The sequence below is a fragment of the Ammodytes marinus genome (genome assembly GCF_949987685.1).
Source record: "Ammodytes marinus genome assembly, chromosome: 14".
NCBI classification, from domain to species: Eukaryota; Metazoa; Chordata; class Actinopteri; order Uranoscopiformes; family Ammodytidae; genus Ammodytes; species Ammodytes marinus.
The window spans coordinates 11,673,559-11,698,425 of record NC_137218.1 but is presented as its reverse complement, the minus strand read 5'-3'; the positions used below and the strand labels follow the sequence as shown (position 1 = coordinate 11,698,425).

General features: G+C 40.5%; 1 protein-coding gene across 1 annotated transcript in view; it reads left to right on the top strand.

The window, feature by feature from the left end:
• The first annotated feature begins 6,740 nt into the window (after nt 1-6,740).
• The window catches only part of rad50 (RAD50 homolog, double strand break repair protein), a 32,778-nt gene continuing 14,651 nt past the window's right edge, over nt 6,741-24,867 (top strand). Inside the window, exons 1-17 of the mRNA XM_080041544.1 lie at nt 6,741-6,823; nt 7,604-7,737; nt 7,915-7,998; nt 8,087-8,241; nt 8,381-8,566; nt 8,658-8,862; nt 9,255-9,383; nt 9,957-10,122; nt 12,522-12,580; nt 13,045-13,179; nt 13,667-13,873; nt 14,142-14,324; nt 16,706-16,863; nt 16,958-17,133; nt 19,832-20,069; nt 23,827-24,016; nt 24,345-24,471. Of these exons, the coding sequence (XP_079897670.1) occupies nt 7,609-7,737; nt 7,915-7,998; nt 8,087-8,241; nt 8,381-8,566; nt 8,658-8,862; nt 9,255-9,383; nt 9,957-10,122; nt 12,522-12,580; nt 13,045-13,179; nt 13,667-13,873; nt 14,142-14,324; nt 16,706-16,863; nt 16,958-17,133; nt 19,832-20,069; nt 23,827-24,016; nt 24,345-24,471 (2,527 nt within the window). The 5' untranslated portion in view covers nt 6,741-6,823; nt 7,604-7,608. The remainder of the gene's footprint in view (nt 6,824-7,603; nt 7,738-7,914; nt 7,999-8,086; nt 8,242-8,380; nt 8,567-8,657; nt 8,863-9,254; nt 9,384-9,956; nt 10,123-12,521; nt 12,581-13,044; nt 13,180-13,666; nt 13,874-14,141; nt 14,325-16,705; nt 16,864-16,957; nt 17,134-19,831; nt 20,070-23,826; nt 24,017-24,344; nt 24,472-24,867) is intronic.

Here is a 24,867-nt window from a genome sequence, read left to right as displayed (position 1 = left end):
TCAGAGTGTAAAAAGTAAGTGGTTCAGTTTACCCCCTTGATTTTTCTGGTCTGTCTCAGTTTACCCCACAGCTGGGGTAAAGTGAGACACATGCCAACTTTTTTTAAAACAATCATATTTTCACTGCCCTTTGTCTTGAAACATTTCTGCTAATGCCCATTTGGAAACATCCTGAATTAATGGGAAATGTGTAAATTTGAGTGATAAATCATTTTAGCTCGCTTAGAGGGGAGCAAATGTAAAACGTGTTTCAGATTACCCCGTTCTCCCCTATATCATTGCTTTTCATTGCAAAATAAATACTTGAACAAGAGCTATTCATGAATTATGGATTTTACTTTATTAAGATGCAAAGGACATCTTTTGAAGAACATAGATCAATGATAGCAATAACGAAAACCCTTTAGTATGTTAAGTGGGTAGGACTTGGCATGATGAAATCATTTGACATCATTTGGTATTCATTATACATCATTTCTATAGGACAATTAGTATAAATTGTCGCCTGACCAAGTCTAAAAAGGTCTGTTATCTTTTCTGAACAGACACACTCAATGGTTGGTGAAAAGCCTTCAGCTACTATAGCAGCAAGACACCACAATCTTCCACACAAAATGTGTTTGCAAAAAACAACACACCCTTTTAGACAGTGCTTCTTTAAGGTATCCGTAGTGGAGTTGTTTGTATATGTTAAACATGACAGAAATAATGTGAGAAGAATAAGAACAGAGAATTTGAAAAAGTATATTAAACCCTGCCTACTCTAACGGCTCTGCACACTTAGCCAATTGCTGGTTGAAGTGGTTGTGAATGTCGTATTGTGTGTGTTTGATAACCGTCTTTATTAATGAGGCATTAATCTAAGGCCAGTCAATGTGTAGTATGCCGCTTTAAACTTACAATATATTTAAAGCTGTCATCGGTCATGTCCTCGGCTGCCTTTTTGACCCAGACTCAGTGAATACATGTGTAGCCAAGCATAAAGCCATAGAGCGATGTCTTTATTGAAGTGCACACTGAAAGTGGCCAAAAAAAAGCCTGGTACAGACAGGGGAACATTTCGGTTCTTTCGGAGCTGATGGGAGTAAAGTGAGGTTAAAAACAAGTGTACAATGGACGACGGAGAGATGCATCTTACATCATACCTCTAAGGGAAGGGAGTAGTCATTTTGTTTTTATCATTAATTTATACCATCTAATGTTATGAGGTGCTATTAAAGAAAGCCGTGAAAGGGGTCATTTGATTACTAGTGCTCTTTAATCTATATGTGCCATGAGAAAAAAGAGTTCCTGCTTTTACTAATCATCTTGAACTGAAAGTGTTTGTAGGAGACAGCCTCCTCCATTTAAAGTGAAACTCATTGCTAACTAATCCTGACTGTGTGGGAGGCGCTGTGCTATATATGCACTAACAGAAGGACTTAGGTATAAAAAAGAAAGGGGAAGGCAAGATACACTTCAGTATTTATACCTTAAAGCCCAGAGCACATCTTCATTTCTTCATTAAAGCAAATGAAAATGTCACTCTGACACCAAGAAAATAACTCCTCAGTGTACGGTAGATAGCTTTCTGGGATCCATACCCACGTGTATGTATTATCTGGCAGACATGTGAAATGCCTTTCTTAATTATATCAGCCTTTTCGTTCTATCTTAGGAAAGAAACAGCACAGAAAGCGGTAATGTGGGTGGACAGAAGATAACAAGCCACTATTGATGGGATGCTAGGGAGATAATAGAGAACATTTTCTTTTTTCAGAACTCAATCTGGCTCTCGTTTCGGCTCCGAACCATATTCAGGCCAATGGTGAAAATGGGCCCTCCTCAAAGCAATCAGTGGGGTAGAAAAGATTGTTAAAAAAATTATTGTCGGCTACTTTGCCTGTGAAATGTATAATTTGCCACAAAATGTGTCAGACCATCCAACGACCCAGAGCACCGTCTGACGCAAGATACAATCTATGAGTCTTTCAGCAGTTCTATGTTTAAGTGTCAAAAAACTGTTTAGTGAAATGTAAGTCCATCAGTTTGGCTTCTGTGTTCTTGCTGCTACTGCTGATGGCGGACAGTTCAGAACATTTCATCCATTTGTCCAGTAATAATGTCACATGTGACATCACATTGACACTAATTGCAACAAAAGCACACTCAACTGATTTTGTATCCTCAATATGCCTCGAATGTATACAGACAAATAAAAAAGTTAAGGAATTGTGTGAGGGCAATGTTTTGAAAAAGGCCTGAATATGATCCTACCAAAATTGCCCTTTCTGCTAGATGTGCCAAATATGATGGGAATTACTCACTCTTTCATAGAAGCATTAAACTCGGTACATGTGTACAGTTTGGGCCCTTGACATTTACAGATATACATTTATAATGTATTTTTCTGCCTGTTATTTCATGTTATGCATTTTTCCCTGTATTCCCCTTCTTGTTTCCACATCTTTCTCTCCCTTTATCGTTGCTTGCTCTCCCACCATATTTTGATGACTAACAGGACAGAACCCAGCTGGTCCGTGCGATGATCAAAAACGTCAAGTGAACCAATTCTATGAGCCATTTAGACAGGGGTGTGTGGGATTTCACACTCAACAACATACACATAATAACACACACATACCTCCAGTGGTCTGACACAAGGTCATGGCATTTTTATGTCAGTATACGGGATGAAAATAGAAAGAAGGCCATGAGCTGCAAGACTTAGGCACAATGAGTCAGTGGGTTGATAACACTGACGTACTGAATCAGTGGGCTGAAAGCAGAAGGCGGTTTGTGGGATTGTGTGTGTGTGTGTGTGTGTTTTCTTTCAAGGGAGGATAGATCAGAGAGGAAGAGAGAGGATGTTCTCAGATTTTTAGGGGGTTATCTGCCGGAGGTAAAGACTAGACCTGCTGCAGGTCACAGGATAAACACAGGATAAAAATAACCCATGTATTTGTTTTCCCCAATTAGATTCATCCCCATTTTTCTCACACACATTACACACACAGCCTCTCTCTTCTGCCTTCCAGGTTTAATGATCTTACTCATACCATCTGTTTTTGAGAACTGTAATGTGTGTGTTTGTGTGTGTGTGTGTGGGGGGGGGGGTTCAAAAATTCAATAATATTCCTTTTCTTCGTAAATTGAAAAGTTGAGATAAAATTGGTTCTGAATTATACTAGTATGTATTGTTTAAACAAAAAATTGGGCTTGCAACCTATTGTAATTCAAAATGGAAATAGCTTAAACAAACAGAATTGGAAACTCAGAGGCTTCAGTGGCAAACAACATTATGATTTTTATCAATACTACAAACAGGCTGAGGTGTGATCTGTGAGATATGGAAGCAAAGGCTACAGCTGGGAAACACTGTCCTCTTGTGTTTGAGATGAGAGTGAGTGTCAGGTATATAGGCCCAGTTGAGTAAATACAAATGTGAACTGGTCAGGATCACTCTAGATCAAGTCATTACAATTTGTTATTTGGCAAAACTATAACCATACGTGAGTGTTAAATGCAGCCGTTTCAACTGTTTCGTAACCATTTTTTAAAATGTGTAACCTTTTAAATTGGTTTTACAACGAATAGGCTACATAGCAACACATGCAGTGGCGTCATTAGGCCTATTTTAGGGGGGCTTCAGCCCCCCTAAAATATTCTTAAGCCCCCCTAAATAATTTTGTGTTTATTTATAAAAAAAAAAAAAAAAAAATCAATATAATTTGTCCAGACTATGAGTTTAAATAAATAAACCAGCTATTATTAACTTAAATGTGATCATGAATCTTAGTTTCCCTTCACTTCATAGTGGAAGCGGTAGAGAGTCAGAGTCAGTGCGTCGTTATCCAGTCCATTCCACTTGTTCATATAGAGCACGCCTACACTGAAATCCAGTCCACGTTTTCCCTGCAACCTAGGTTGCACTCGGTACCTGGGTACCTGCAGTCTGTATACCGGGAGCGGAGCTGTGGATTTTTTTCTTTTGTTGTTGTTGTTAATGCTGCCAGGGGGGCCCACTCCAAAAAAATATATATATATATTTTTTTTAGTTTGTGTGTTTGATATTAACATCATATTATGCAAATGTAAGTTATCATACAAAATAAGGGATAAAATGTTTTGGTCTAGATATTTAATAGCCTAAAAATGTAATCAGTTCATCTGGGAGGTAATCCGAAATTATCTGATCATGTCACGTTCACATCCATGCACAGTGTGTATTGAGTTTATTTATTTAAAAACTATTGGAAATGGGGCTGCCTCAGTTGCCCATGCACTGTGTATAGTCTATAGCCTTCAGCCTCGTCTGTGGAAAAAAAGATAGCTGGACAACAGAGTTCTTCTGCTTCGTTCCTCTCACTGCATTTAAATTAGAGGTGGGCATAGATTAATTTTTTTAATCTAGATTAATCTAGATTAATTTTGGAATTAATCTAGATTAATCTAGATTAAAATGGCTCATTTGAATTCATTCATAATATGTGTGTGCTCCCTAAATAATGACTCAAAGTAAGTCTTTGAGAACGTGTTTTTCAAGCCAGGTGGCGCATCAGACCAGGGGCTCATCTCCTGTGCAGGTGCACACCTAATGCATCAAGTTAACGCGCGTGCAGAAAGAGGATGTCACGGAACTCATGTCCGTTAGCTTTTCAATATAAGACTGTCAAAATAAAAGTCCCGCAAAACAATCGTTATTTTGGGGATTAACTTCTCCGCGTGAGAAATTTGAGTTGTAGGCTAGCGTGTGAGAGTGTGAGCTGGTTGATATGAGTGTGTCTCACGGCCAAAAGGGTGAGACTTGGCAGCTCTGTCAGTTGTCAAACAAAGCGGACGGACGTGGTCTCTATAGCAACAAGATCAGCTGAGCTATCACTGATAAAAAAAAATATTGTTTCCATAATGATTTCCATAGCCTTAAGCCATAGGCTAGCCTACATGTTGTGTAATTCAGTGATTTTCAACCTTTAATGAGTCGAGGCTATGCATTGGCTTTGGCGATTTCCCTTGCCTCTTTTTTTTCTCTCCACACAAAGCTCTCCCATTGCACACACGCATGCCCCGGCCGCTTCCGAGAGCACAGACTGTTAGAACTCCTACAGTAAACCAATTCCGCATTGCACAAGGTGCAAACAACCTTGGTCTTGTCGAGGTTTCCATTGGGAAGCTTCTTAAAAATACATTTTCCCTGAAGCAAACCCGGCGGCTTCCTAGCTGCATCCATGTGAGCACGTTACGTTTGATGTGGTACACAGGTGCGAAGTCGGACTCGTTCTGACTCGTGCACTACAGTGCAATTCGGCCAGGTAGCCTATACATCCGCGCTAAAATAAGAGGAATAAGAGATTAACGGCGATATTTTTTTTTATCGCCGATAAGAGTCTGGCGTTAACGCAGCACGTTAACGCCGTTATCGGCCCACCACTGATTTAAATGCATTCATTATATTACAGAGAAATATGTTCCGTAAAAGAAAAAGAGCTCCAAGCCCATCCCAGAGGACCCTGCATAATATTTTATTTTATATTAATATTTTATGGAAAATCCATGTGTCCTTCTTCAATAGCTTCTAATTCATCTGACCCAGTGTCTCCAAATGATTTGTTCACACAAAATTCCTCAGATTTAGCCTCTTAATTTTCCTCTCAAAGTGCACCAGATTCATGCATTTCACTCTAAAAAAGTAAAAAAAATCTTCCGGGGGGGCAAACCCCCGGACCCCCCTAGGAGGGTAAGGATCTCAGCTGGCTATTATTTTCGCACAGCTGCACAGTGGAGGCACTAGCAGAAAACACTGGGTGTGTGAATTATATTTAACAAAGATCTATAGTTTCAGCAGCGCTACAATTGGAGAGGGGCCCCCTAATCATATTTCGCTTAGGGCCCCCTGAAGGCTTGGGCCGGCTCTGGTGAAATTAAACGTTCGCTCACATTCTGTGCATCTCCTTGGGGCTAAGCCCCCCTGTCCTTAAAACCTAGTGACGCCCCTGAACACATGTATTTTAATCCACTGCTGAGAATAGTCCCGAGCATATACGAGACTCTATTTTCCTGTTTCAGTAGTATCCACTTATACTACTCTCAACAACAATTTTAGAAAATAACTTTTTTAAAGTTTCTTCCATGTTACAACCAATTTGTTTAAAGATTTGCATTTTCATTGAGAACAAATGAGCTTGGGATGGAGTGCCACAGAGTCTATGAAAGTGGTATGGACTATGCACTGTTGTTGCTTTTTTTTTAATAAGATTGGTTAACATGACAATTAATTAAACACTAGTTATACTCTTTAAGATTGTAGGGATGCACTGTCATTTTACAGTGATACAGCTAACACTTTCAATGCAACAGCTGGATAGGCTAACACACATGCAAGTATTTTAAAGGGGATAGAGAAGCCGAAGGCCACAAACAGAAAACAAGAAGAGTAATGGAGAGAGAAAAAGCCATTATTCGATCAGACGTTTGCCAGTCACTAGCAATGCATCACTCGCAGAAGAGGATTAACCTGAGCTGATCTTTTATAGGCCTACTATGGAGCTGACGCTATGTCTTAGACAAGGGATGAATAGAACAGGCTCTTGTAATTATTTATCGGTGATGAAATCTTTACTGAAGTTAAAATAAATGATGTTACGTTGTTGATCAACCTCTTAACTAGATGAGCATTCATGTCATGTGAGAACAGCGCATTAACTCAGTCAAACAATGATAGCAGGAATTACTCCCTGTTCCTACTCCCGGAAGTGAGAAGACGCAACCAGCACGTCACTTTCCCATGCTTTTCCCCGCAGCGCGAAAACTGGACTTTACGTCTGAATGTTAACAACACATTGAGGTGAGCTGAATTCAAAGCATACATGCTGTTAGAGACCACTGTTGCTTTCAAATAACATTAATGTATTACTGCGCCGAGGAGCACTGTGTCTGACAGTGAGTTGCTAACTCGCAAGCCATGTAGCGTAGCTTTTAGCCATACTAGTTGTTTAGCTAAGTAGCCCGCTGAGGTGACAGGTACTTACAGCTTCAGCATCATGCATCAACCATACAGTCTATATGTCTTTCACACACTATCCATTGCCTAAGCTTAGCTGTGTCCACTTTTGCCGAGTCAAATCTATGATATATAGTAATTTGGGATTAGTTTACCTGTTGACTCAATGTGTTCACTGTGAAACTCTAACATTTAAATGCCATGTTTTGACGTAGTCCATTCATGCATCGTGAGGTATAAAATGAAGCACATCGTTTGTAAATACATCTCTTTTTCAGCACAGTACTTTGATGTACAGTATGGTCGGTGTGATACATTATTGGCCAATTTTGATAAAAGACATGCCAGTGTAAATAAGTATCTACAAACTGCAAGCCAACTTCAAAACCAAATGCCACAGTCAGCAGATTAGCTGACAGCACTGACAGTTCCACCATAACCTTGTTTATCAAGGTGGTATTTGAATGGAAAGTTTGCTGTTCGCTGGTTCAATATGTTTTTTAGTTGATTTCACAGTGAAATGCATTGGTATGGCCTGTTCTGTTTTAATCACTACTGCTGGTTTAACTCATGTGCTCTCTCTCTCTCTCTCTCTCTCTCTCTTTTTTTTTTTTTTTAAACAAGCAAACATGTCAAAGATAGACAAGATGAGCATCCTGGGGGTGAGGAGCTTTGGGATTGAGGATAAAGACAAACAAGTCATCTCTTTCTTCTCTCCTCTGACTGTGCTGGTGGGACCCAACGGAGCAGGGAAAACGGTGAGAGAACATGTTTTGGACCAGGGCAATTGAGATTAGGCTATCTGGTCTGATGGTATGTTTAATTTTTAAGAAAAAATCATATTTTAAAAGTAGCCACAGCAAAAGTTGGAGTAAATAATTGCATGTGATAACGGCAACTTCTATGTTTTTAATTGCTATTATTTTTTTCCCCAGACTATTATTGAGTGCCTTAAGTATGCAACAGCAGGAGAACTCCCGCCTGGATCTAAAGGAGGTGCTTTTGTTCATGATCCAAAGGTGAGCTCACTATTTTGTATCAGTCCGCTTCCATAGAAAGCTTTCTATACATCATATTGAGCTGTCTTTATTAATTCATGGATTTCAGGAAGCCCATGAGACGGACGTGCGTGCACAGATTCGACTCTTATTCACTGACGTCAATGGAGAGAAAGTGACTATCCATCGCTCCATGTCCTGCACTATGAAAGGAAAGAGCTACTCCTTCAAAAGCTTGGAGCAGGTCATTACCAGGTCATTGAAGTGAGCAGCCACAGTCTCAAATATTATTATTATTTTTATTTTTTTACATTTTGGTTCAATATTAAAAAATTAAAATCTGAACTGATGCTAATGTTACATGACTTTCTTTTACACATGACCTCCATCATCATCCATGCAGAAATGGCGAGAAGTTGAGCTTGTCGTCAAAGTGCGGTGAACTGGATCGGGAGATGATTTCCTCTCTGGGTGTGTCCAAGTCTGTGCTGAATAATGTCATCTTTTGTCACCAAGAAGAGTCCAACTGGCCCCTTAGTGAAGGCAAAGCGCTCAAAGAGAGGTTTGACTCCATCTTCGCTGCAACCAAGTAAAGACAACTCATTCTTACATTTATGTCATAAAGATGTTGCCATTAGAATGGAAACTCTGCATTACCACCTCCTCTATGTTTCTCCCAGGTATATCAAAGCTCTGGACACCATGCGTGCGCTGCGTCTCAAGAAGGCTCACACGGTCAAAGAGTGCCAGGTGGAGCTGCGCTACCTGAAGCAGAACAAGGAGAAAGCCATGCAGATTAAAGACACGGTCGCCACCAAGGAGGCTCAGCTGATGTCCTCCAAAGAAAGTGTTGAGCAGATAGAGAACCAGATTGATCCACTGGAGGTTGGTAGATGATTGTGTGGATGTTGATAACGAGACACATTTTCCCCGTATTGCACATTTTTATTTGAGGATGATTCTTAAAACAAAGAGCTGTCACTAACAAATTTAAAGAGAAAATGTAACTGGATTACCGGTATACACTATTGAATGTCAGATATGATAACAGATCCCCATCACAAGTCAACTTAATGATGGGACAAGTTAACTCAATTAATTCCAATCTTGGAACTGGAAAAAGATGAAGGCATTATTGGTCAGCTGGGGAGCCCAGAAGCTTAAATCACATAATAGCAAAACATACTCTAAGCTTCCTGTGTAGGTATGTCTTGAGTGGTGTTCACAAAAACTGTATTTATTAACTGATGATATATATTTATTTTTTTCATTTTTAGAATCGAGTGAACGATATTGACATGAAACTGGGGAAAGTGATGAAGCTGGACAATGACATCAAGGCTTTAGACAGCAGGAAGAAACAGATGGAGGAGGACAACAAGGAGCTGGAGGAAACTATGGAACAGGTATCTTAAATATATCTAATATACAAAACAAATGTAATTTATTTTCATGATGGAAAACTGAATAATTCCATAGAGAGCGTGAATTGGACTAAAAAACTAAAGAGAGCAATTAAATATGAGAGGAAACATGTGTTCCAAAACCAAAATCACTGCTCATCCTGACACCATGGTTACTATTAATTATGGAGGCACATATTGGCCTAAATGACAAAACCTTACAGTTGGATTGAAAGATAATTAAGGATGGATCAAAGCAAGTGTCCCAGTTTGTCCATCCGTCTGAGGGGTTATTTGACGGAACACCTGCTTAATAAAAGTCCACTCCAAAACTAATAGAAAGACTGCAGACGGTGAATAACGATGTTGTAATTCTGTATTAATATGAATGTCTATTACAAACATTGGACGTCTGCCTTCCAGGAGCCACACTTCTCTCCTTCGCGTTAGTTGAGTTATGGCATTTTTGTTTGTGAGTGACTAGAGCTGAAATGTCAGTATGGGTTCACAGGACTTTGTTGGAAACGTAAGGCACTTTCAGAGCCCCTCTAAGCCAGTCAACTGTGTATGTGGCAGGTGTTCCAGGGGTCTGACGAACAGCTGCAGGACAACTACCAGAACCACCAGAAGACGGTGAGGGAGAAGGAGCGCAGGCTGACAGACTGCCAGAAAGAGCTGGAGAGAGCTGGTCGCGAGTGTCAGAGACTCAATAGAGTCAAGGCTGATCTCCTGGTAGAACAAGGTACACAGAACACACCTACACTATGTACCAATATATGCACCAGAGTAACTAATCAACTATATTTAATTGAAAACAACTCAAATACAGAGTAGCAGAATTTTAAAGTGCATATTTCTCCCATATGTATAATTGAATATATTCTATCCAGTGTTTCCCCTACCATTATACAGGCCTGGCGGACCCCCACCAGGCCAACAGCTGCCCAAAAAAAAAAAAAAGGGAAGAAAAAAAAAAAAAAAAAAAATATTAATCTTTTTTTTTTTTTTTTTGTCTGCGCTACGCCGCGCGATGCACGTGTGCATTCGGAGCGCACATGTCAAACAGGGAAACTGACGAGAAAGAACCTTCCTTTATAGGTCCATGGCATAGGCTACACTGGAGATATTTAGGACTCAGTAACAGGGAGTTGAACAGGAAAAAGTGATGAGCAAAACTTAGAAAGTTAAAGTTGCTACGTCGCCATGGCAACCAATCTGTATCAACAGCTGAGACAGCGCAGCAAGTTATCTTGAAAACAGCAGGCTATAGTAGCCCTACAAGCTTTATTTTTTGGTATTTTCAATGCTACTTTATTTTTATGTTTTAAATTGAGAACTAGGCTACATGAAATATAATGGGTCAGAATACAAAATGTTGCTTATTTTGCACACATTTTGATTGATAGGCTAATCATGATGTGTAGCCTAGGTTAATTCATTTATTTTAAATTAATATTTGATAAATTAAAGAAAATGTTTCATGATCCAGATTATTCCAGAAATTAATACTAGACAGGATATACCTGTCTATATTAGGTCTTCGTGTTTATTGTATTTTATTTTCATATCTATGTGTTTTTCTTCAATAGTTTATATGGCTTGTGTCTCCAAATTATTCCATAAAATTGTTTTAGGCAGGACATATGACAGCTGTTTACAGAGCAAAAAAAATAAAATCAGATTTAGGGTGTATTCACACTGGGAAAGTCCGCTAGTTCACTTGCTTTGGTCCAGACCAAATAGAGTTTTGATTTTTTTTGTTTGGTGTGGTCCACTTTCATATTGCCCCTTCTGCAAGTGAACCAGTATTACGAAGCAAAACCACACGTGATCTGAGGTCATTCATTCATTGGACAGACATTCTGGGGTGGAGAGAAACAGGAAGCACAAAGTTTAAACTGCGAAATATATATCATTGATATAATATGGGGCTAAAAATAATAAAAGGGCCTACATCTAACCTATAAATAAAGAGGAAAAACATCAAATTATTGTTGTTTCATATGGTCATAATGTGTAGCCTTATGTCAATGCCACGTTATGTGGCTTGTAGCCTACGATGTGAAACATAATTTTTACTGTATTTTTGGTGCTGGACGCGCGTCACACGAGAAGAATAGGCTCAAGCTGACACTCAGCTGATTAAGCTGTGTATCAGCTGGGTCGGCGCAGTTCAGCTCCAAACTGACACGGGGATAGTATTGACGGTCCCGTACATGGGAAGCAAAATAAAAACACACACTTCTTGCGCAGCGTGAACCTGTTGGCACTGTGCGAGAGACGCTCCCCTCTCCTTCATCTGATCGCTGAACACATTCAGCATTTATATTGTTCTGGGCTCCCGGTCAAACCACAACTAATCTTCCTAACAATGGCGACAACAACACTTTCCCATAATGTGAAGCTGACGGCTATTTATTAAAAAAGAAAAGAAAGAAAAGGCACAGTGCCTCCTGCATTTGGGTCGGATCGAGTCCGAACAAATTCACACCACAAACGAACTGCAGCAGAGTGCGTTTGGAAACGCAGCGAGACTACCTCTTCAGCTGGGTCTCGGAGCGTTTGTTTGGTCCGCACCCGAGTGCGATTGCTGTATTCACACCTGCCTGAAAGATGCGCACCGAAGGCAGAAGTGCATCTGAGTTCGTTTCAACCGAACTAAACACGGCATGTGTGAATACACCCTTAGCTTCTCAAAGTGCACCAGTTTGATGCATTTAACTTTAAAAAGGTAAAGGTTTTCTTCCGCAGGGGCATGCCCCAAGACCCCACTAGAAGGTCCATTCTCCCCCAGCAGTCTCAAAAAATCCTGAGGGAAACACAAAATGTACAAACGTACCGAATGTGAAGGCATAACCCTATGCCCTGATTTGTAGCGGGCTGTCAAAAGAGGCTCATCCATAATACAGTTAGTTTTGGTCAATTTCTACTACAAATTTGGTACGCACGCCGCGCGCATACTCTTTATCAGCTTTTACCACCGGGCCTAAAAACAATTCTAGGGGAAACACTGCTATCTGTATATATATATATATTAAATCTATCTGTGTTGTAGCATATGTTGATAGCTTAAAATCTCAATGGATAAATGGAAAGAATTGACAAGACAGGTGGATAAAGCTGCTCTCTCATTTCTCCCAGGTCGTCTACACATGGAGGCTGAGCGCCAGACTCAAAACATCAAGAACCGCGACACTCAGGTAAGAGATAAAACCTGTACTGCAGCCCTGAACACACTCTGAGTTGTTTGTTTGGAAGGCATGCACTTAAAAATGTTTTTAACCACATCTAGCTCTTGTTCACATGGAGACGGAATGCACTTACTGTAAGTCCCTAGATCAAAACGGTTTTCAAAATCAATGTAATGTCAGCAACAGGTGAACTTCAGCACACACTGACAACGCTGTCACTTCAACTTATGGTCCTTTTTATTTCTCTAACCATGTATCTCTCTAACCATGTACGTTAACTATACTAAATACTTAATGTTCTTCCAGATACAAAGAGACAAACTATTTGTGGTTTGCAATATGTTGAAAATAAGTGACATTGTCTAAATTCAGTGCATGTACATAAAGATCAAAAATAAATAAGTAATAATGATACATTATTAGAAAATAATTTTGACATGTTCATTTTTTAAGCACACTCACGTCTTTCTCAGGTTCGCTCCCTGTCATCTTATCTGGAGATGGAGGGTTACGACCGAATGCCCTTCACCGCTCTTCAGCTGGATAGCTTTCACCGTCATGTCACTCAGAGACTGGAGCAGGAGAAGGAGACAGCAACTCAGCTTATGGTAAGAAATGCTTAATTTTGAGTCATGAAAACAACGACAACAAATCACTGCAATTCTCCGTCTCATGCTTTATTTAATCATTTACACCACAGACATGACGTGGCCTTAATCATTGTCAGGACTGATACAGTTTGATATTTCTAAAATAAATCAGATGCTTTGACTGATTCAAAATATTTAAACTAACTCTTGATGGTCCGAGCTTTTATAAGGTACATATATACTGAGTGTAGGAAACTAGGTTTGTCTATCCAGATTGGTACTTACTGCAAGAACGTGTGCTCTCGTGTGAATGGCGAACAATGTTTAGATATACAGGTATGTCTGTATTTTGTAATACATCTAGTTACCTAGTTCTACTAACAACTGTTATTTTACACTTTTTTTTAAATTATACCCGCACGAAAGATTTCCAGTTGAAGACAGTCACATCACCAATAAGTGTGCTATTAATGATCATAATCCTCTTCTTGTTGGGTGCACTCAGGCGGACCTGCAGGAAAAGGAGCAGCAGAAGCAACAGTCCATTGATGAGATGAGGGATAAGAAGACGGGCCTGGAGAGAACCGTGGAGCTGAAGAAAGACCTGCAGGGAAAGAAGCAGCAAGAACTGAGGAACATCAGGGCAGACCTACAGAGACTGGAGGGTTCGTCTAGTCGACTGCAAGAACTAGAGAACGAACTGGCTAAAGCGGTGAGTGTACAAACGATGGCTATGATGTGTGTATAACATTCAGTGTGTTTGCTTATCTGATGTCGTTTTTTCTAAGTCCTCCCCCTCCTCATTTTTGGCTGTTTCACCAAATTTGTTTATTACTTTTTTTAAGGATCAGCTTTAAGGATGATTGACAACTTTTAGCATGCATTTATTTTTTGAAAGCAACAGTATTCTTTTATGCTGAAATGCTATGTGTTCTGAACACACTACTGTGTGTGTGTGTGTGTGTGTTTTCCCTCTTCAGGAGCGTGAGTTGCAGAGTGCAGTTGAGAACTCTAACGTGGAGGAGCTGAAGGCCGAGGTGGTGGAGCTCCAGACAGAAAAGGCTGAACTGGACCGCACACAGAGACAACTGGACAAAGAGATGGAGATACTCAACACACACACCACCGCACGCACACAGATGGACATGCTGAGAAAGGATAAGGTAATGTGTAACATCAGTTCACTGTAAGGTAACCAGTATAAACATTTAAAAAAAGGGAAAAAAATAAACATGCACTATAGTACAAGAGGTTAGTTCCAAAATATAAAGGAATTGTGCATTTTGTGATAAAAGCATGAAATTTGGTACACTTATAGCCAAAGGCATTCTCAAAAGATTTGGATGTGGAGCCATCATGAATTTTCAACATGGCGCCCATGGCAGCCATTTTTCAAAATGTCCGCCAGCAACAACTGTTTTCTTATGAATGATGGATTTAATATGATATTTCAGACTTATTTACCATTCATACTACTTGGTAAATGTCTTTTGGATAGTGGAACATTTTCATTGAAAATTCAAAATGGCCGCCAACTGGTTAGATATGGATGATCTCTATGTTTAATTATACATTTATCTTGATGCAGAATTTGAATTGGGAACTTTGGAATTTCTAAGAATCTTCTTTCTATCTCAAAATACTCATGTTGAGCAAGGGAAACCTAGGGTCTATCACAGGGAAGACTAGTCACACTCGCCTTCACAGACACAAAGGGCTGTGCAATGTAAGTGGGATTTTTTGCACTTACACTGCCCAACACAACCCTTCTTGCATTTGCATGAGACAAGTTCATAACTTGACTGGCCTGCATCTGGTAGGCATGTCCAGAAGGGTTCATAGTCCCCCTCAGGTGACTTTGACCAGCCCCATTCGCACGGTGAAGGTAGTTCTGGTGTTGACACCAGGACTGTACCCCACACGTGCCCTCCTTGGTATACAGCTCTCTTAACATGCTCTTCTAGGGCAGCCTTGGTAGGGGGGATTGTTTGCACATTGTGCCTCTTTGCAAATAACTTCCTCCTTGCCGTATTGATTTCTGTACATGTGCTGGTTCGGTCATAGACTAAGATAACAAACCTCTCAATTGTGGCCATTACCTCCTGTGGTATGTCATCTGGGGCTGAAGACACTTTCAACAGGGCATGTGTAAGTTCTGGAAGCACAGACCATACAGCCCATGCAGTCTTTTTCCCATGGCCAACAAAGCTTGACACAGTGTCACAACCCGTCAATGCATGGAACACTGGTAGTGCACATGCTTTCTCGGGCCCGAGCCCTGCTGCAATTTCATGGGCTGCCAAATATTGAAAATTCTTACCAGTACCGAAAGCCAACCAAAGCTCATCCTCTGGTTGTAGAGTCTGAGCCACTGCCACAGCCAGCACCACAACATCAGTATCAACTGTTTGAATCATCATTTTGTGGTGGCCGTTTCTTGCTGCATGGGCTACGTGCAATAACATGCGACTATCCGCTTCCTCATGCGTGCAAGGAGCAATCGATGTCCTATCTGGGAGAGGTGGCTTGCTAAGGACTTCCATGTCACTTGTGATGACAAGCTGTTTATCCTCCTCCACAAACCATCTGAGCAGAGCCTCCGAGAGAAAGGCAAACAACTCAGTCTTGTTGCTGTCAACTCTAAGAAAGTTTTGCCAGTTCCTGGGAATGGCTGCATCACCTACCACACGTCTCTGAATTCCAGTGCCACGCTTTGCTCTCGTAGCAGCTTTCAGAGAGTCAGACAAGTCGCGGTCCCACACCAGATCAAGCCTGGACACAGTTTCAAACTTTCTGGTCAGATATGGAATGAAGATCACATGGGCATAGTCATTGAAGGTTTTTACTGAACTTGGTTTCAGCATCTGGATAATGGCTGCCCCATCTACAATGGTGCAGGTAACCTTTGGACTGTCAGAGTATGCACTGTGAACTTGTTCCAGGCATGGAAGCAGATCACTCTTCACTCCCAGTCGGGGACCTCCCCCATCAGAAAGCGCTGGTGGACATGGTTGGTTCTCGTGTCGAAAGAACTCCTCTAGGTTTCCATCTCGGGTCTGGCAAGCAATGAATAACCTTGAAAAGAGCTCCATGTCCTGTGATGGCTGCAATCTTGAAGATGTCAGCCATCTTGAATATTTAATGACACATTTAGATTATCCAAAAGACATTTCCCAAGTACTATGTATGGTAAATAAGTCTGAAACATCATATTATATCCATCATTCATAAGCGAACAGTTGTTACTGACAGCCATTTTGAAAGATGGCTGCCATGGGCGCCATTTTGAAAATTCATGGTGGCTCCATATCCAAATCTTTTGAGAATGCCTTTGGCTATAAGTGTAGCAAATTTCATGCTTTTATCACAAAATGCACGATCGTTCTGGTTACCAGCTGCACTACTACTCTACTAAACTCTCTCTCTTTCTCTCTCTCTCGCTCTCTCTCCTTTTCCTATTCCCCTTCTTTCGCACTGCCCCCTGTCATTTTTCCTTTCTTTATCGGCTCACCTCTCATCTTTTCTCTCTCTTTCATTTTTCCAGACAGAGAAGGACGAGCAAGTGCGTAAGATCAAGGCCCGTCACAGTGAGGACCTGGTGTCACTGCTGGGCCACTTTCCCAACAAGAGAGAGCTGGAGGACTGGATCTACTCCAAGTCTAAGGAAATCAACAGTACCAGGGACAAACTTGCCAAACTCAAGTTAGTGAGATGTATTTGAATTAAAGCTCACACGTAATAAAAACTATATTTTGGCACTGACTAATATTATGCAATGTCGCTGATATTTCATCAGTAAAGATCTTGCATCCAACGAGCAGAATAAAAGCCACATCGCTGCTGATGTAAGGAAGAAGGAGCAGCAGTTAGCCAACGACAATGAGAAGTTCTTCAACGTGTGTGGCAGTCAGGATCTGGAGCAGGACCTGGGCAAACTGCAAGACGATCTGGAAAAGGTCTCAAAGCAAAGAGGTGAGTGCTCCTCAAATAGCAATTACATGGAGCTTCATAGCATAGACACTAATAGTAATCTATATACCTGAAGAAGACTCTAATATAAGGAGGTGATATGACTTTAGGAGTGTACATGTACATGTTCATTTTAAAGGTCACATATTATGCTAAATGCACTTTTTAAATGTGTTCTAACATATCCATGGGGCCACGGTGTGCCTAGAGACTGCCAAAATATAAAAAAAATAACAATCTCTCCTTTTCTCACTCTCCCCCTTTCTGAAACCCCCACCCCTCCCCCCCAATATACTCCAGTCAGAATTCTCGCCGACTATTACGTAATAGTCGGCACAGCCACATCCCCATATTTTCTTTATATGTCCATGCTTCCGATGCTTCCCCCCCACATTAGTAACCAGAAATTTCCACCGTGCAGTAGTCTATGATAACCCCACCCCCCCATTTCTTATTGGTCCACGGCCCCGAGATCCCATGAGATCGTCTTGTTAATGTTCCGAGCGACAGCCATGTTGCTTTCCCCGCTAAGCGACAAGATGCCCATAGCCTACAGCCTGAATGTTACATACACCAACACAGAATGCTTTTGCTCATACTCCACTAATTTATCTTAACCACAGCAGTCTATGCCTCGTTTTTAATAACACGACGGATAGGAAGCTACTTGTGGGTTTTTGCAAACAGTGAAACTGAAAGAAATGTTTTTATTGGTATTTTTGCCTGACTGGTGTATAGCTATTTAGCTTTGGGACAAGCATTCAGCTTTTGCTCATAAAAACATAATTCTATTACCCACACCAGTCTGGAAATGCCTCGTTTTTAACAGGACAAAGGATTGTAACTTAATAGTGTGGAAGTCAATTTTGAAGATATTTTTTTCACTGATTTGTGTGGTATTTTTAGCCGGTAGCTCACGGGCTAGCTTCGAGACAAGCACTGAGATTTTGGTCATAAAAACATAATTCTTTTACCCACACCAGTCTGGAAATGCCTCGTTTTTAACAGGACAAAGGATTGTAACTTAATAGTGTGGAAGTCAATTTTGAAGATATTTTTTTCACTGATTTGTGTGGTACTTTTAGTTTATTTTATCGTCTGAGTCTTATTTTTAGCGTTAGCGCCCATGTAGCTTCTGTTGTAGCACCAAGTTTTGCTCTCTCTAGTATCGCGGTGGGAGAGCCCCATGGCCATATAAAGAAAGCCCGGCAGAGAGGTGGGAGGGGCCAGCCAGATCGCACAAATATAGGTCATCCTGAGACCAGAGGACAATCAGGGTATAGAGGCTTGCTACAATAAATGATCTGAACGGGTTTTTCAGCAAACATCTAAAAACATAAGTATTAGGGACTACTTAGACCATATAAAATTGACAGCAAAGTGCATAATATGTTACCTTTTAAAGGTGGAGTCAGCGATCCTGGAGAACACTTGTTGTCAAAATCACTGTGTTGTCAAAATCAGTGAATATCTCCGTACTGCATGTGTGTTGAAAATGAATCTTGTTTTCATACACAGCCTAGGCTCTGTAAACTAGTATTTAAACAAATGGGATGTTAACAAAGGGGGCCATCATAGTTAGCAACACGCCCATTTATTTATTTTTTTAAGCGTTTTTTTAACCCATTGATGCTGGCTGCTGCGCGACGCAACATTGTATCTCCTGTCGGCTGCTGCGTAGTGCAGCATTGTTGCTTTATGCAATTTTCATGGCGCGCGCAGCATAGAATGCACTGTCATTGGTTCAAATACACATGAGGTGGGTTTTGTTGATTTTTTTAAGACCACGTGACCACCCAAATGTTGTGTGTTTTGCCGAAAATCACGTCAATCAAAAAAATAAATAATAATAATAATAAAAAAATACAAGCCAGCTGTGTCGGTGATAGTGTATTGCAGAACAGTTAGTGGCGTTCGGAGCGCAGAATCTAGGTCTACTATAGGCTACTGACGAAAATCACACAGCACATTGCATCTATTTACTAACAATATTCATGAATTTAGGCTATATTTTGCTGCTCCAACTCAAATTCAGCCCAGCCAGGCGATAGTTAAGTTTCAGTTTCGTTTTCATCTCCAGTGGTATACAGCTGTTTGGACCAGCTGATCGGCTCCTGACAGCAGGAGTCAGTCTACGTTCCAGTTGTACTGGGAAGTCGGATTTATGGTGCCAGTGATAACTGAACTAAATTATAAAATAAAGCTATCTCTTCCTTCCTCTATCTGTCTATCTTTCTCTCTCCACTGCACACACAGTCACTACTATCCATGCTTAAAAGAAGCAGGATTATAACCTCATTTAGCACATTATTTTTAAATATTTTATATTATTTATTTATTTATTTTTCTCCCCCATCTAATTTTGACGATTTTTAGAAATGTGTTGGTTTGTAAGCGCTAAGGGAGCATGTTTAAATAAAACCTGTGAACCTTACCTTTTAAATGTATTTTATTTCATGTTTCTATGTGCTACACAGGCTTAGATATTAAGGTTTTGGTAGACGTTGACAATTCGTAGTATTTTTTCAGAAAACCCACAGGCATTAAGGACATGAATCCTAGATTGCTATAGTCATCGATGGGTTAAGTGATTTCGACAAGAGTTCTCAAGAATTGCTGAATCCACATTTAACCTATACATGGTAGTATAAATGAAAACTTGATACATGTGTTCTCTTTTCCCCTGTTTGTGTTTTTAAAGCCATGCTAGCTGGAGCCACAGCAGTGTACACCCAGTTCATCAGCCAGCTGACGGAGGAGAGAGAGCCCTGCTGCCCCGTGTGTCAGCGGACCTTCCCTTCCGAGCCTGATCTGCAGGAAGTCATCAGTGACATGCAGTCCAAACTGCGCCTGGTGCCAGACAAGCTGAAGAACACAGAGACAGACCTGAAGAGGAAGGAGAGGAAGAAGGACGAGATGATGGCTCTCAGACCCATCAGGTATGGAGAAAAAAGAGGGAGACGTGTGTGTGGTATCATGAAACAGGTCTAGGAAATACAAAAGAATAAATATACTTTTTAATAGGGCTGCAACTAATGACATCAGTATGCTTTGAACAAAGTTCTTGTCAAATCGTTGCCGATGAAGTAAGTAGGTTTTAAACTTGTTTTATCTCCATTTTCCCACAAAAACTTCTGTCACTTTTCTTCAATGCAACACTACACACATAGCCTTTCTGGAAAATAAGGTATCCATATATTGACTCTTTACACCAGTCACAATTATGTGAGCATGCAGATTTAATGGTGTTGAGTCCAAATTATTGCATCATTAAATTGTATTTAAAAAATGAACCTATTGTCCCCTTTCTACTACTGAAGGTGTGTTTGAGTAGAGTGCATGTTTTATACCATGTACCCCACTAGATGGAGCTAGATTCTCATTTGATTGAGATTTTTTCCCTGATTTTCTCCACTCCAGAATCCAACAGTTGAAACTGTAGTGACACAGTAGCAACTATATAGAAACAAATTATAACTTTTTATATCAAATCTTACAACAATTGAAGGCATAAATTAATGTTTTTATTTATAGATTTAAACCGGCTATGGTGTACTCAAATGAACCCCTACCTTTTTCTTCTGCGATATAGTAAGCTCAAATTAGACGTATCATTTTATCACAGTTTTTGTATCTTATCATAGGTTTGAGTTTGCTCACGGAGCTGGTTTAATTGTTATTAATTGCTCTTTATGTGAAAGATCCAGCATATGTTTATGAAATATATTTGTCAACAGCCATTTCCAAGATTGAACCTTTAATATCTTGAAATTTGCACTCACCATTTTTACAATCATACAAAATAGTCGGAGGACATCTTTGGAACACACCTAACAAACCGGAAAATGTATTTAATTTAAAGGAATTTTTTAATCCGCGTTGCACACTTTGATTTAAGTGTCTCAGTTATTCTTTTATTACGCCATTTTACTTTTATTATTCTAGATACACAATAGAAATGAAAAGGAAAATTACATTACACTCTTGTGATTCAGGTGTACCCTCAGGACATCAAATTCAGACAATTCTCAAATGATCTTGTTGTTTTGAAACGTATGATGTAACTCATTACAATTTCCAAGAAACAGTGAGCTTCCTTTAATCCATCCACATTTGGCAAGCTGTTCCCTGAACAACACAGCAAGTCAAAGAGAGAATGTTGGATACAAATATGGTGAATGGACTGCACCTACCGGTGCATTTAAAAAAAAAAATAATATCATGGAAAAGTCCATTCAGAAGGTGAAACTCGAATATATTCTAGATTCATTACACAAAGTGAAATATGTCAGACCGTTTGTTTGAATTTTGATGATTATGGCGTACTTCTCATGGAATAAAAAAAAATCCAGTATCTCAAAATATAAGAATATTACATAGAGAAATTTCAACCTTCTGAAAAGTATGTTTTTACTTCATTCATTTCACTTTATGTGTAATAAATCTTGAATATATGAAAGTTGCATTTTTTAATTGAATTGGATGCACCTGTATATATTTCCAAAGCGATATCCATAGTTTGCACCCGTTCGCAAAAAAAAAAACATACACCGATGGCAGCTGCTACTCTACACAGGGTTCAGGCTAACCATCGGGATCAATTTGTGGTTCAGTGTCTTGCCCAGGGACACTTTGACATGTGGAATGAGGCAGGGATTCAGCCGCCAACCCTGCAATGAGTGGATGACCGCTCTACCTGCTTAACTATAGCCATCTAATGTCTAAATACAGTGCATGTATTTATTTTTTATTTTTTATTTAACCTTTATTTTTCCAGATAAAACATTAAGAACAGTTTCTTATTTACAATATTGATCTGGTCCAAGAGGCCCCACTAGGATAAAGGCACAAATAACAAATACCAAACACACAAGCATTACTCACGTTAATATATAACGGATATACAAATGTACAAAAAAAAAAAAAACACAAATGCACTAAAACTCGTCAGGGGACGGGTGTAAAGGTCTGGTCAGGGTGTAATAAATAAGAGACAACATAAAAATGAAAGGGATGCATGCGCATGTGTGCGTGCGTGCATGTGCGTGTGTAAGCGAGCAGATGCGTGTGTCTGGGTGGAAAAATTAAGATGTGTCACTGTCAATAATATATTGTGTATGAAGGGTGTATGCAAGTGAGAAATGGTGGAATCAACAGGAGCAGGGGGGGTCTACTAAAACAGTGTGAAGTTTCTGCTTGAAGGCAGACTGTGAAGTAAACGCTGTAAGTTTGAGGGTGTCTTGAATGTGGTTCCAGTCAAAAGCTGCTGCAAAATGAAAGGAGTTTCGGCCGAAGGTAGTCCTGGTGAGTGGGTTAGTGAGTTTGATGATCTTGTGCAGTAAGAGCTTCTGGAGAGATGGAGAAGGTAGGAAAGGTAAGACGGGGTCTTGCCCAGGAGTGTCTTATAAATATACTGGAGCCAATGTCAGAATCGGCGGGTTTCGAGGGAGGGCCAGTCCACCAGTTTGAATAGTTCACAGTGGTGTGTTTGAAAGGGAGCATTGGTGGCAAAGCGGATAGCTGAATGGTGAAGAACGTCCAGTTTGTGTAGCGCTGTTTTTGAAGCCATTTTATAGATTGTATCACCATAGTCAAGGATGGGCAGGATGGTCATTTTTACAAGTGTAAGTTTAGCAGAGCGTGTGAAAGATGCTTTGTTACGGAAGAGAAAGGCCAATCTGGCTTTCACTTTAGTCTGAATATTATTAATATGGACGGAGAATGAAAGGGAAGAGTCCAGCCAAAGCCCTAGGTATTTATAGGACTTGACAAACTCCAGTTCGGAGTTGTCAGCGCAAAGGATCTTGGGGAGGTTGGAAGTGTTGTTTTTGCGATCGAAAAGTATGCATTTTGTCTTTTTAGAGTTGAGCCGTAGGTGGAGATTGTGGAAAGAGTGCTCAATAGAAGTGAGACTGTCCTGAAGAGTGGTGGCTGCGGAGCAGATAGACGGGCCAGATGCGTACAGGATAGTGTCATCAGCATAAAGGTGGATCCTGGAGCTGCCTGCAGCCTTGGCCACATTGTTAATATAGATGGAAAAGAGCATAGGACCCAATATTGTGCCCTGACGAACCCCTTTAATAATGGCTAGTGGCTCCGACAGGATGTTCTCTGTCTTGACCTGTTGGATTCGGTTTGTCAGGTAGCTGGCGAACCAGTTGCAACAGGTGGGGGATAAACCAATGCTAGAGAGCCTACTCAAAAGGGTCATGTGATCAACTGAATCAAATGCCTTGGCTAGGTCTATAAAGCTAGCAATACAGACCTGCTTGTTGTCCAAGTCTGTAATGATGTCGTCAAGGACCTTAAGCGTGGCTGTGATGCATCCATGGCCAGAACGAAACCCAGATTGAAGATCAGACAGAATGAGACTTGTGGTAAGAAAAGAATCCAGTTGTTTGAGGACCAGCTTCTCTAGTACTTTAGCCAAGCATGGCAAGATGGAAATAGGCCGGTAGCAATTGTGGTCGGAGCTAGAGCCACCCTTAAAGAGGGGAAATATCAAAGCTGATTTCCAATCAGAAGGGAATGTGGAGAGATGAATGGACATGTTGAATAACCTTGAGATTGGGTCAGCAATAAGATGAGCGGCTGCTTTGAGAAACTTTGGGTCCAACCCATCAAAGCCATTAGACTAATTTTTAGACATTCTATTCTTTACTCAGAGAACATTTTGTTGTCTTTTATCTATCCCAGGGAGTCCATTGTACAGATTCAGGAAAAGGAGTTGCCGGAGTTGAGAAACCGCTTGCAGACTGTGAACAGGGAACTGGAGAGGCTGAAGGGTGACGTAGAGGAGCTGGACACCCAGCTCAGAACACTGATGTCAGAGGAGGAAACGGCCAAGGCCTGCCTGCAGGACATATCTCTCATGGACAGATACCTGGTACCATCCTCCTGCCTGTCTCACTCTTTTTGACCACCTCTGTCTTTGAGTCTACACTTTGATCTATTCCTTTCACTTTTTATCTTTCCACCATATAGTCACCCATCCCAATTTCCTTGGAACCTATGAAACAATTTATTTTCTTGTAATTTTCTCTATTTTGCTGATGTAAGTTGCAAATAACAGCAGTATCAAACAAGAACAATTTGAGGGATGGAACTGAAAAATCATTGTGTTTTAGAAACATCCCTGTAAGCTATTGCACATTCCTGGAAATTGATACACACTGTCCTCCTACCCCGTCTGCCTTCACCTGACTTCATTCCAGATGGACCTTAAAGAGGTGGAGAGGAAAATAGCTCAGCATGCAACTAAACTCCAGGGAGTAGACTTGACCAGAACCATCCAGCAAGTCAGTCAAGAGAAGCAAGAAACTCAGCACAAGCTAGACACCGGTAAGGTTATATCATACACCCACTTGGAGGGAAATTCCGTTTTCCCTGTGTTGTCATATTGTTATTATACTCATCTTTAATTTAATTGCTGAGATATGGGGCCAAAGGTATGAGGCGGCATAACAATGCAGTACAAAGGCCAACCAACCACCAAGGCCCTCTATTATCATCACCTCATACATTTTAAGCGAGAATGAAGGTTAAAGTCACACTATGCAACATCTGAATGAAAAACAAATTATAGTCACACAAAAATCCCTCTCAATGATTACTTCTTCCCCAGTAGAATGACACCCCCCCCCCCCCCCCCTTTGGCTGTATTTTTCATAGTAAAATGTGTTTATGCAATGCTTCACATAGTTGACTTCACATCAGGAGTCAATAGAGGGAGAAGGA